The sequence below is a fragment of the Gorilla gorilla genome, chromosome 10, assembly GCF_029281585.2.
Source record: "Gorilla gorilla gorilla isolate KB3781 chromosome 10, NHGRI_mGorGor1-v2.1_pri, whole genome shotgun sequence".
Lineage (NCBI taxonomy): Eukaryota > Metazoa > Chordata > Mammalia > Primates > Hominidae > Gorilla > Gorilla gorilla.
In genome coordinates, this window is record NC_073234.2 from 71831873 (window position 1) to 71845070 (window position 13198).

Below are 13198 nucleotides of genomic sequence, written 5' to 3' on the forward strand. Positions count from 1 at the left end.
GGGGGTCAATAACATTGATGCATTAATTTCTGAGCAAAATAACTAACAATATTTTCTGTTTAGAAATAATTTCTGACTTTGTTCCATCTATGCCATAGTTGCCAATGGAGATTAGTAGCCCCTTTAAATCACATCATTCAGCTTAATATTATTAACTTCCCGATGAAGCCAACAACTTTTGTCTGTCATGGTCATCTGCGTGTTTACGAAGGATTTGGACCAGGAAAAAAATTAATAGGTAACTGATTTCCCATGAATCACTATGCTACTGATTTTTCTCTGATGAAATATGTTTAGATTGTTTCATATTCAGTATGTGGCTTACATGTGACATACACTAGTCTCTTCTTATAGGATGTTGAAATAGACTTACTGTTAAACTTGTGTCAGATTTAAAATTAAGATATAAAATCTCTTCAGGTTTAGTTAAAAACAAAGTCCAACAACATTTCTTACATGGATCATACCTAGATTAGAATTGCTCGGAAATACTAAAAATAAAGAATGAATGAAGCAGTTTTAGACAACACAAGAAAATTAAGACTATAAAATTAATAAGGCAAAATAATCACAGCAAAAGGCATTACATGAGTTTATCAATTGGTAGTAGTTAGAAGCCTGGTTACTTTAATTTAAACTCATTATTTTCTTTTTTTTTTGGCACAAATCGTTGTTTTTATTTAATTTGGGAAAAACATCTTTACAAGTTGATAAATACTAGAATTGTCAATGAGAAAAATGCTACTGAAATACCTATTTTTCTCTTTGATGGCAGAATTTCCTAAATATTTGCATTTTAACATATTTTATCTCATACTTTAGCTGACATTACTTAGTTGTATATGGATCTATTCTTAATAAAATAAAGAGAAAAACATAAAGAGAGGAAAAGGATTATTAAATTTGGTATTACAACTGTGTAGAAGTTTCCCCATCATAAAATTTCTTTTATTTTTTTATTTTATTATTATTATACTTTAAGTTTTAGGGTACATGTGCACAATGTGCAGTTAGTTACATATGTATACATGTGCCATGCTGGTGTGCTGCACCCATTAACTCGTCATTTAGCATTAGGTATATCTCCTAAAGCTATCCCTCCTCCCTCCCCCCACCCCACAACAGTCCACAGAGTGTGATGTACCCCTTCCTGTGTCCATGTGTTCTCATTGTTCAATTCCCACCTATGAGTGAGAATATACGGTGTTTGGTTTTTTGTTCTTGTGATAGTTTACTGAGAATGATGATTTCCAGTTTCATCCATGTCCCTACAAAGGACATGAACTCATCATTTTTTATGGCTGCATAGTATTCCATGTTGTATATGTGCCACATTTTCTTAATCCAGTCTATCATTGTTGGACATTTGGGTTGGTTCCAAGTCTTTGCTATTGTGAATAGTGCCACAATAAACATACGTGTGCATGTGTCTTTATAGCAGCATGATTTATAGTCCTTTGGGTATATACCCAGTAATGGGATGGCTGGGTCAAATGGTATTTCTAGTTCTAGATCCCTGAGGAATCGCCACACTTACTTCCACAATGGTTGAACTAGTTTACAGTCCCACCAACAGTGTAAAAGTGTTCCTATTTCTCCACATCCTCTCCAGCACCTGTTGTTTCCTGACTTTTTAATGATCGCCATTCTGACTGGTGTGAGATGGTATCTCATTGTGGTTTTGATTTGCATTTCTCTGATGGCCAGTGATGATGAGCATTTTTTCATGTGTTTTTTGGCTGCATAAATGTGTTCTTTTGAGAAGTGTCTGTTCATGTCCTTCACCCATTTTTTGATGGGGTTGTTTGTTTTTTTCTTGTAAATTTGTTTGAGTTCATTGTAGATTCTGGATATTAGCCCTTTGTCAGATGAGTAGGTTGTGAAAATTTTCTCCCATTTTGTAGGTTGCCTGTTCACTCTGATGGTAGTTTCTTTTGCTGTGCAGAAGCTCTTTAGTTTAATTAGATCCCATTTGTCAATTTTGGCTTTTGTTGCCATTGCTTTTGGTGTTTTAGACATGAAGTCCTTGCCCATGCCTATGTCCTGAATGGTAATGCCTAGGTTTTCTTCTAGGGTTTTTTATGGTTTTAGGTCTAACATGTAAGTCTTTAATCCATCTTGAATTAATTTGTGTATAAGGTGTAAGGAAGGGATCCAGTTTCAGCTTTCTCCATATGGCTAGCCAGTTTTCCCAGCACCATTTATTAAATAGGGAATCCATTCCCCATTGCTTGTTTTTGTCAGGTTTGTCAAAGATCAGATAGTTGTAGATATGCGGCGTTGTTTCTGAGGGCTCTGTTCTGTTCCATTGATCTATATCTCTGTTTTGGTGACAGTACCGTGCTGTTTTGGTTACTGTAGCCTTGTAGTATAGTTTGAAGTCAGGTAGTGTGATGCCTCCAGCTTTGTTCTTTTGGCTTAGGATTGACTTGGCAATGCGGGCTCTTTTTTGGTTCTATATGAACTTTAAAGTAGATTTTTCCAATTCTGTGAAGAAAGTCATTGTAGCTTGATGGGGATGACATTGAATCTATAAATTACCTTGGGCAGTATGGTCATTTTCATGATATTGATTCTTCCTACCCATGAGCATGGAATGTTCTTCCATTTCTTTGTATCCTCTTTTATTTCATTGAGCAGTCATTATTTTCAGACAGAAAGGCAGACACACTGCTAGTTCAACAATTGAACTCCACCAGCACTAAAGGTACTTCAATTATTTTGGCTTTTCCTAATGGTTGCATAATGGCTATTTCAGTTCTCGTCATTACATTGATGAAAGAAGGGACAGGGAGGATTATCCCCATCAGGAAAGCAAACATGTTTCCAAGAATCCTGTAGCAGACTTAAATCTCTGGCCAGAATTGTCACATGGCCATGCCTGACCAGAAGGTGACTAGAGAGAAGGGAAATGGAAAAGGATTTTGGGTGGTCAACCAACATTTCTGGACACCATGGGATACAGAAGTCCAGAGTTCTGAAATCTGATGGTTCTGGGTCCATATCTCAGTTCTACCACACACTACTTCAGTGACTTTGGGAATTATATGAAATCTTTCTAAGACTCAGTTTCCTCATTTGTGAGAGGAAACACCCCACCACCATGCACACTAAGGTCCATGAATTCCCAGTTTACTTAATCAAGGATACCAATGCGTAATGAAGTAAAAGCCCAGAGAAAGAGGATGTATGGCTTTTTGCTGGCCTTTGCCTTCCTAAGAAGGGCCCAGATACAAGTGTCACTCTCCATGCAGGTAGGGTCCTCTCAGAGTGGGTAAAAAAGCCAATTGCTAAACTGCTGTCTTTTTTATTCTTCAGATTTACAATACCATCCTAGAAGTAAGTGCATTAAGAATATTTGTGTTTCTATTTAGGAGAATGTTGATGAGCACTGAGCTTTCTTGGTTCCTAAGCCAATTCAGCACCAAGAAGACCACAGCTTCTTGTGGGGAGACTGCAGTATCTATGAAAATGATGTATACTTCTATCTTTCTTGCCCTACAGAACACCTGTTACCATGCACTGCCTCATGAGGTTGTTTTGAGAATTAAATAAGAGAAGGCATGTTAAACAATACTAAGAAACCAAGCTTGCATTTTATTTGGATTAGAAATATCTATTATGATTCCTATTCTTAAAATTGTGCTGCTTGGAGGAGTTTAGACTGTCTCCCTATTGCCTCTTCTATGGGTGAAAGGGCACACAAAGATTGGAAAAACAAAGAAATAAAGAAGGGGACAGAGAAGGAAGAGTACGTTAGCAATGTCAATTATTACTTATAATGTTAATCAACTGTATATCTGTTCTTTACTTAGAATTAATTCATAAAACATACTATTTTCTATTTCCTTCTCCCCAAAAGTTTTATGACTCTATTTCAATTTCTCTAAATAAGGTTTACAAGCTCTGGGGTATAGGGAAGGTAAAAAAATATTTCTCTTCTACCCATCTATCCAGAGGAACAAATCCTGTGATCAGAAGTTTAGAACTTATAGCCCAACCTCTGGGTAGGGGAGAGGGACTGGAAATTGACTTAATCAGCAATTGCCAATGATGTGATTGATCATGTCTATGTAATGAAGCCCTCATAAAACCCCAAAAGGAGAGTTCATAAAGTTGGGTTGGTGAACACACGGAGGGTGCTGGGAGGATGGTGTACCCAGAAAGAACATTGAAGCTCTGTGCCCAGTCTCCATATCTTGCCCTATACATCTTTCATTGGACTGTTCCTGAATTATATCCTTTGTAATAAATAGGTAAACACAAGTAAAGTGTTTCCCTGAATTTTGTGAGTTGTTTTAGTAAATTATCAAACCTGAGGAGGGGATCGTGGGAACCTCTGATTTGTTGCTGGGCAGTCAGTAGCACATGTGACAACCTGGACTTGCAATTGGCATCTGAAGTGGGGAGTGAGGGCAGTCTTGTGAAACCGAGCTCTTAACCTGTGCAGTCCGTGCTAACCCAAGGTAGATAATGTCAGAATGGAATTGAATTGTAAGATACCCAATTGATGCAGGGGCAAAAATCCCATACATCTGGTGTGAGAGGTAAAGTACCGAGAGTAGCAGTAGTTGTAGTAGAGATAGAGATTTTTCCTTTAGTTGGTGTAGAGAAGTTTGTTTTTTGTTTTTTGCTTTTTGTTTTTTGTTTGTTTGTTTGTTTTTCTCAGACCATCTTAGCTTCATTCGCTGGAACTCTGGCAATGATACTGACAAAAGACATATTAAAAAGAGAAAAACTGAATTTTATTAACATATATCATGCATATATGGAAAAATTCAGTGGTGAGTAACTCAAAGAGGTGATTAGAACTTGGGCTTATATAACATCTTAACAAAAAGAACAATAAATAAGAGAAGTGACAAAATAAAGGAAAAGGACTTTGAGCTTCTAAAGGCAAAGGACTTTGAGCTTCTAGGGGTGGCATACTGTAGGAAGGTGAATATATTGGGGACAGTTGTAGAAAATAAAAGTTACTTTAGAAAGATTTGTTATGTAGATTCTCCTGGTGCCATCTCTGGGCTGATAAGAGTCGAGATTTGTCTCTAATTAAGAATTGTTCTGCCCTTCCTAGTGGAGATAGTGGGAAGGCAGAGAGTTTTTCTTCTGTCTACATTTTATTTTCAATTGCTTTCTGCTGAAAATAACCCTTGTACCAGGATGGTATACTCTCAACCACCTCAGGGTTAAGTCAATGCTTGACCTCAGCAGATTATTTGATGAACATTTGACAGAACCAAATAGGATTTATCCCAAGAACACAAGGAAAATTGAATATTAAAATGTATTTTATATTAAGATTTTCTACTGTAAATGAGAAAAAATAGATACAAATTATATAGCAATTGTAATCTTAAAACCATAGCAGTAAAATGTAGAAGATATAATGGAAAAATTACTTCAATTACATTTAGTAATAAAAGCCATACGATAACTAGGAATAACCCTAAAATTTGAGATTTATTATTCAAACTATGAAACTTTATTAAGGTGCCTGTGTGGCACACAAATACATATAAACACACAAAGATTTGCATAGATAAAAGTACCATGTTCCAAAACTGAAAGATATAACTCATATTAATTCAACACAAATTAATTTAAAAATATATTTTCCAACTAAATCCCAATGGAATTTTTTTTTCTGGAGGGATGAAGAGGAAATTAACTCCGAAGTTTATCTTGTAAAGTAAATAGCACTAGTTGAAAATCTCCTGGGGAAAGAATGGCCAAATGGTTAAGGTAGAATTGCTCTATCAGATATTAAAGTATACTCTAAAACAATGGTAATTAAAACTATCAGAAGAAACATGTGATTGAAAATAGATTAGAAGGGGCCCTAGAAAATTTAAGACCATTGTATGTGGTTAATTTGGCATTACCACTCAGAAAATGTATAAAATTATTCTTCACATCACACAGTAGCTGATAAAGGAGTTAGTTTACCTAAGGCATTAAAAGTGGAAAATATTGGTAGTTAACCATATGGAGAAGGACTTTCTCATATAAAAGTAGTAGAAGAAAACAAATTAATAAGTTCCTGTGTAATTAAAAACTCTTCTGCATCCACAGAAACAAAACTAAAAAGCAAATACATGGGATTTTCAACTATGCTGAGAAAAGTCTGAAGTAATTAATGTAAGAAGTGTTTACAGATCAATAATAGAAAAGCTAAAATCTGTAAAATAAATTTATAGACCCTAGATACCTTTGACTTAGTCTTGATTAAAGTTAAACCAGAGGTCCTGTGCCTTCTGTTTTCCACTTATTTTTCAATAGAATGACACACTGTTGACCCAAGTGCTTTTGAGAACACAAAACACAGGATTAACCATTAGCCTCTTTTGATAGATAAGAAAGGTTACTGAATATTTACATACCAGTTACTACACAATCTAAATTAAATCTCTTGTTTCTTGTCACAATGAAATTGATCCTCTGGCCATCTCTTTACTAAAGAGGGCAGAGTTTTCCTGTAATCATGGAAAGCATACTAGTTCTTAGGATCCTTGATTTGAAACCTTGAAAACTATGAGTGTTACAGCAAACTACATTTACTAGAATGTTTGTTTCAGAAAATATTGTGTATGATCAGTTAAACTTAGAGATAGTTTTGAAGCGAATTATCACCCTTATGATAATTCACCCATGACTATGACCATCTTGATCTACCTCTAGTTAACTTGAGTATAAAACACTGAGGGATTTTCTTTAGAATTAGGGGAGTCATAATATGAAAAAATTATTAAGTACAATAAATAAGGGTCTAACCAATTCCAAATTACAATTCAGAATCACTGTTGTCCATGACATACCCTACTTTTAAAAATGACAAATTAAGAGGTGAAGCCAGCTGGGCTTCTGGATTGGGTGGGGACTTGGAGAACTTTTCTGTCTAGCTAAAGGATTCTAAACACACCAGTTGGCGTTCTGTGTCTAGCTAAAGGTTTGTAAATGCACCAATCAGCACTCTGTAAAGACGCACCAATCAGCACACTGTGTCTAGCTAAAGGTTTGTAAACGCACCAATGAGCACTCTGTAAAAATGCACCAATCAGCGCTCTGTATCGAGCTAAAGGTTTGTAAATGCACCAATCAGCACTCTGTAAAAACGGACCAGTCAGCACTCTGTAGAATGGACCAATCAGCAGGATGTGGGCGGGGCCAGATAAGGGAATAAAAGCTGGCCACCAGGGCCAGCAGCAGCAACCCGCTTGGGTCCCTTTCCATGCTGTGGAAGCTTTGTTCTTTTGCTCTTCACAATAAATCTTGCTGCTGCTCACTCTTTGGGTCCGCACTACCTCTATGAGCTGTAACACTCACCATGAGGGTCTGCAGCTTAACTCCTGAAGTCAGTGAAACCACAAACCCACCCGGAGGAACAAACAACTCTGGATGCGCCACTTTTAAGAGCTGTAACACTTAACTGTGAAGGTCTGCGGCTTCACTCCTGAAGTCAGCAAGACCACGAACCCACCGGAAGGAAGAAACTCTGGACACATCTGAAGGAACAAACTCTAGACACGCCATCTTTAAGAGCTGTAACACTTGCCGCAAATGTCTGCGGCTTCATTCTTGAAGTCAGCAAGACCAAAAACCCACTAGAAGGAATAAATTCTGGACACAAAATGAGCTGAGTGAGAAATTTATAGACAAATACATAAAAAATATAATATTTGGCCTTTTTAAAACAAATGAGAAAATTTAACTGCTAAATTGACAACAATTTTGAAGAATGATTATACTTGTCAAATGTTATATAACATGTGTTTTCATCTCACTGAGGTATAACTTGCAGTATGTATGTTTTCTAGAGAAATATTTTTCAAAACTAAGTTCATAAAGTTGTACTGGGTGTCTCAACTTTTAGCTATACTTATATTATTAAAATATGCTTTATGTATGTGCAGAGATGTTAACACACTAGATTCATTCAGCATTTTTATAGTGGCCAAAATGGAAAATAGTCTAAATCTTAGTCTAAATAATTAAGAAAAATATAATATAAATTATAAATTTATGCAGCCATTAAATAAAATATTGTCACATAATTTTTAAAATAAAACTCCTGTCATATTGAGTGAGAAAATCAGGATGAACTATATAATTCAAATTTGTTTAAAAAGTAAATGAAATACAGGTCTAAAAAGATCAATATGTTTAATTGGACATCTTTAGATTATAAGATTATGAGTAATTTTTTTGAAATTCTCTAAATTTTTCCCAGTGAGTAAATAAACATTTCTAATTTTAAGGCTATAAACAGGGAAAAGAAAGAGGAAAAATATGTCTTGTTCTACAAGCTGAAATGGATTCATAGTGGAGCAGTTACAGGGAGCTTCATGACAGTATTCAAACCATTTAGCAGCCTGCCTCACAAGAGAGGGAACCACATGAGATTACATCATCTTCTGAAGGGTGCTTTAGAAATCTTAGGGTAGTGGGAGGTTGAAGGAAACTGCTACTACCAATGCCCTTTTTAAGTCACAGGGGACCTCCGGGCGCGGTAGCTCATGCCTGTAATCCCAGCACTTTGGGAGGCCGAGGTGGGCGGATCACGAGGTCAGGAAATCAAGACCATCCTGGCTAACACAGTGAAACCCTGTCTCTACTAAAAATACAAAAAATTAGCCGGGCGCCTATAGTCCCAGCTGCTCGGGAGGCTGAGGCAGGAGAATGGCGTGAACCCAGGAGGAGGAGCTTGCAGTGAGCCGAGATCGCGCCACTGCACTCCAGCCTGGACGACAGAGCGAGACTCCCTCTCAAAAAAAAAGTGGTTTTTAAGAGACGGGTTCTTGCTATGTTGTCTAGGCTCAAGTGCAGTGACTATTCATAAATATGATCGTAGTGTATTACAGCCTTGAACTCCTGGGCTCAAGCAATCCTGTTCCTCAGCCTCCCCAGTAGCTGGGACTACAGGCTCACGCCACGGGTCTGGCTCTTCTAAGAAATACTGTCTAAAATGTTTCATTTTGACCAACTAATGGGTTTGACTTGTGTGGCAATTACTGCAACTTGCCTGTTATAAATTTGGCCACTGTGGATAAATGAAGGTTATATGTAGCTAAAGCTCAAATATACTTGCTAAAAATATTATATTTCAGTTTGGTGACAGCAATAACTTTTTAGTTCCCTGAGGACCCAGTCTTAGACCATGTCACCTTTTCTTACAACATATAGTTTTTAAAAGATGTACCTAAGTTATTCCGACATCATAAGAACTGGGCATTGCGTCCTAGTTGATTTAGAACTACTGTCTTAAAACTGCTTAGACTCAGGAATAGGGAACATCCATCTCTCTATTCTAATTGGCTTTTATTCAGTTATTTTTCCCATTTTTATATTGATATAGCAGAAATTTATAATTTCAAATATAAGAATTTTTTACTTTGCTCAGTAATCTTTGTCTTGATGAATAGTAAATTTTTTTTTGTTGGGGACAAGGTAAATTATGTGAAAGAGATTCACTTTTATGAAAATCTCTTACGATGTTCACATATAATGTCATTTTGGCCATGAAGAGTTTTCTTTGAGATACTCTTTTTGTATTTCTGGTAAGTCCATTTTTTCCCTATTTGTTATGTTTTTGTTCAATTTCTTGTGCTTCTTTTGTTCAATATGTATGTTTTTGTTCAATTTCTTGTGCTTCATTGGGAAAATTTTGTTATCGAATAAGTAAATTAATAGATTGTAATTCTTTGTTTCATTTGTCAGCTTTAGGAAAGGACAAAAATATAATATTAAATTCTGACTTCTGTAATCTGTGGAGGCCTCATGCTAAACCTGTATGAAGTACAAGATTGAGCAGATTTTTTTTTAACACCTAAGCATACTCTTTATTTTTCTGGATACTTGGAATATTGCGACAATACAGTCAGAAATTTTTATCCCTAGCATAAAAGTTTCAAGTAGCTTTTCTCTTTTGGAATTCACTTCCTGAATGTACTAATATCAAGAATAATTTGTCCTTTTTTTGTTTACTTGTTTGATTAGTTCATATGTGTTAGTTGTAACCAGATTATTGAAAGATATGCTTTGTCCGTCATCCTGTTGTGGTTTGAGCAAAGGCGCTAATAGCATTATGAAAACGGGTAACTATTGCAAATTGTAGAAATTGGATATCATAGAGAAACATTTGCCATTATATTTAATTCTGAATATTTATTAGAATTCCCTCAGTACTTAAGATTAATCCATTCACACTCATTTTTTTTTTAATCAGCCAGCAGGCTTTGCTTTACTGCCCATTTTACCTTTTGTTTCTTTTTTTTTTTTTTTTTTGGACATGTTAATTGAAATACAATTTGGGAGGCATTTCCATTAAAAACATTTTACTTAATTTTAGTATGATAATGTAAGAAGTGTTGGAAAAAAGAAAAACTGAGAAGAAATTTGCATCGAATTTAAGTTATGTAAGTATATCATAAAGGACTAACATAAAATAGAAAAAAATCTCACATTTAAACCGAGAATTATTCAGACCACCAACAAATTGTTGTAGGAATATGCCAGGCACTGTTCAAAGAAATGAAGATTGAGCAATGAACAAGATAGTCCCTGCCATAGTAGCACTTACAGTCTAGTAATGGAGATCGTCAATAATCATATAAAAATATATAGTATATTAAGTTACTGTATTAGTCCATTTTCATACTGCTATGAAGAAATACCTGAGACTGGGTAATTTATAAAGAAAAAGAGGGTTAATGGACTCACAGTTCCACACAGCTTGAGAGGCCTCATAATCATGGCAGAAGGTGAAAGAGGAGTAAAGGCACGTCTTATGTGGCAGCAGGCAAGAGAGCATGTGCTGGGGAACTGCCTTTTATAAAACCATCAGATCTTGTGAGACTTATTCATAATCACGAGAACAACATGGGAAAAGCCCACCCCCATGATTCAATTACCTCCTACCGGGTCCCTCCCCAGACACATGAGGATTATGGAAGCTACAATTCAAGGTGAGATTTGGGTGTGGACACAGCAAAACCATATCAGTTATAAAGAAAAAAATACAGTGTGCAACAAAAATATATAACAGAGGAAGCTTGTTTACTTCGATGGAGGACAGGGAAGGGAATCAAGGAAAACTTGGATTTCTCTTTTTTTAGCAAGACTCCATGGAAGTTATTTATACTCACTGTCTCCCCTTTTGCCCTCTCGTTTTTCTTGAATTTATCCCCATATGGCTTTATTTTTTTCCTACCATTTCATGGACACTGTTCTTGCTGAAGCTATCAATGACTTCCACAAGTCCAGATTTGGTAGTCCCTTCTCAGTCGTGACACAGATGAGCTTTCCCTCCTCAAATCTCACTTGTTTTGGTCTCCAAAAAAGGAGAGCTCACTGGTCTCCTTCAGAGTCTTGGCTGGTTTTTCCTCATTTTCTCTATCACTGTCAGTTGAGGTATCCCAGGACCCAGTCTTTGACTCTCTTCCTTTCTTTACCTATACTCCTTCCTTAGTGATCTCACCCATTCTCTAGCTTTAAATACCATCTATACAGTGATAACTTCCAAATTTATATCTCCAGTCCCAGCTTCTTTATTGAACACTAGCACTGTATATCCAAGTGCCTCCCCTTCCACTTGGCTATCTAATAAGCATCTCAAACTTAATATGACCAAAATTGAACCCTTGATTTCCTACCCCTGCCTCCAAGCTCTTCCTCCACCAATCTTTCCCACCTCAGTAGATAGCAACTCCATTTTGCTAATTAATTACTCAGGTCATTAAACTTGGTCAACCTTGACTTCTCACATTCCACATCAAGTATAGCTCATCAGTAGGTCTTTCAGTAAAATAGAGCTAGAATGCTACTACTTCTGAACAATTCCACCATAATGTTTTGGTACAGCCTTCCTTTAGCCAGTTTTATGTGTAATAGCCAAAGTGATCATTTTAAAATGAATAATTGAGATCATGTTTATAATCCAATGTTTTCCTAACTCATTCATAGTAAAAGTCCTTATAGTGCCTACAAGATGCTATAGGATCTGGCTCTTGACTATCTCTTTGATGTCTTCCCCTGCTACTTTTCCCAGTGCTCACTTCATACCCAGCCATGCCAACCTTGCTGCTGTTCCTCAGCAAGCATGCCCTCTGCTATATCCCTGAAACCTATAACTATGCGTGGTAAATAGTGCTCAAGAATTGTTTATTTGAATAAAGGTAATGACATTGCAGCTAAGGCAGAGTAGGAGTGGAAAATAAGGAGGTAGCTCCTTAGCTGATGAATGGGTTAACAAATGTGTCTATTTTGCTTAGGCGAATCCTCCTGCCTGAGAGCTAATGTATGAGTAGGGGTTAACTCAGGTAAGAGACTCTTATTACATATATTCATTCTGTTTTTCAGATAAACATAGAAAACCTTTAATGTAGACATGTTTTTCATGACAGAAGAATTATAATAGATTTATATACCCCATGTGTGAGGTTTATTCAAGATCTGACTCATTTTGTGTTCTTAAGATTGTAGATAAAACATGCTATGAGAAATTATGTCTATGTGAATAAGAAATATAGAGCCATTATAATTTATATGAGGTAGTTAGTAGCATGGAAAAATGGTCACAATAAATTAGGGGAAAAATGTTGTAATGGTATAAAATGGAATACAATTGTTTAAACATATACAGCATAGAAAGACTTTGCAAGATTTACATTAAAACATGAATATTGGTTGCTTAAAGGAGGGACTATAGGTGGATTTTTTTTTGAGACAGGGTCTTGCTCTGTTCAGTCTGCAGTGCAGTGGTGTGATCATGGTTCACCGCAGCCTCAACCTCCCAGGCTCAAGTGAACCTCCCACCTCAGCCTCCCAAGTAGCTGGGTTCACAAGCACACACCACCATACCTGGCTAGCACTTTTGTTTTTTTTGGTAGAGACGAGGTCTTGCTGTTACCCAGGTTGGTCTCAACCTCCTGGGCTCAAGCAGTCTTCCTGCCATGGACTCCCAAAGTGCTGGAATTACAGGCATGAACCACCATACCCAACAAAACTTTTTATCTCCTCCTTTGAACTCTATTTTTGAAACTTTCTATAATGAGCATATATGCATTGCTTTTATAATCAGAATAAAGAAATATGTTATAAATGTTTAATTGGGTGTATTGACCCTGAATGTTCTTATTCTATATTCCATGAGAGGAAAAATTAAATACAATGATAGCCTTGGGAGATTGTTTGGTGCCTTAGC

The 13198-nt window shown here is 36.4% G+C and overlaps 2 protein-coding genes across 4 annotated transcripts in view; one reads left to right on the forward strand and one right to left on the reverse strand.

Moving 5' to 3' along the window:
- Positions 1-13198, forward strand: part of OVCH1 (ovochymase 1) — a 75774-nt gene that overhangs the window by 54756 nt on the left and 7820 nt on the right. Inside the window, 6 exon segments of the mRNA XM_055357880.1 lie at positions 99-238; positions 4680-4752; positions 4754-4784; positions 10346-10378; positions 10380-10412; positions 11280-11281. Of these exon segments, the coding sequence (XP_055213855.1) occupies positions 99-238; positions 4680-4752; positions 4754-4784; positions 10346-10378; positions 10380-10412; positions 11280-11281 (312 nt within the window).
- The window catches only part of LOC134756566 (uncharacterized), a 103309-nt gene that overhangs the window by 44396 nt on the left and 45715 nt on the right, over positions 1-13198 (reverse strand). The gene's annotated exons all lie outside the window — the stretch shown is intronic.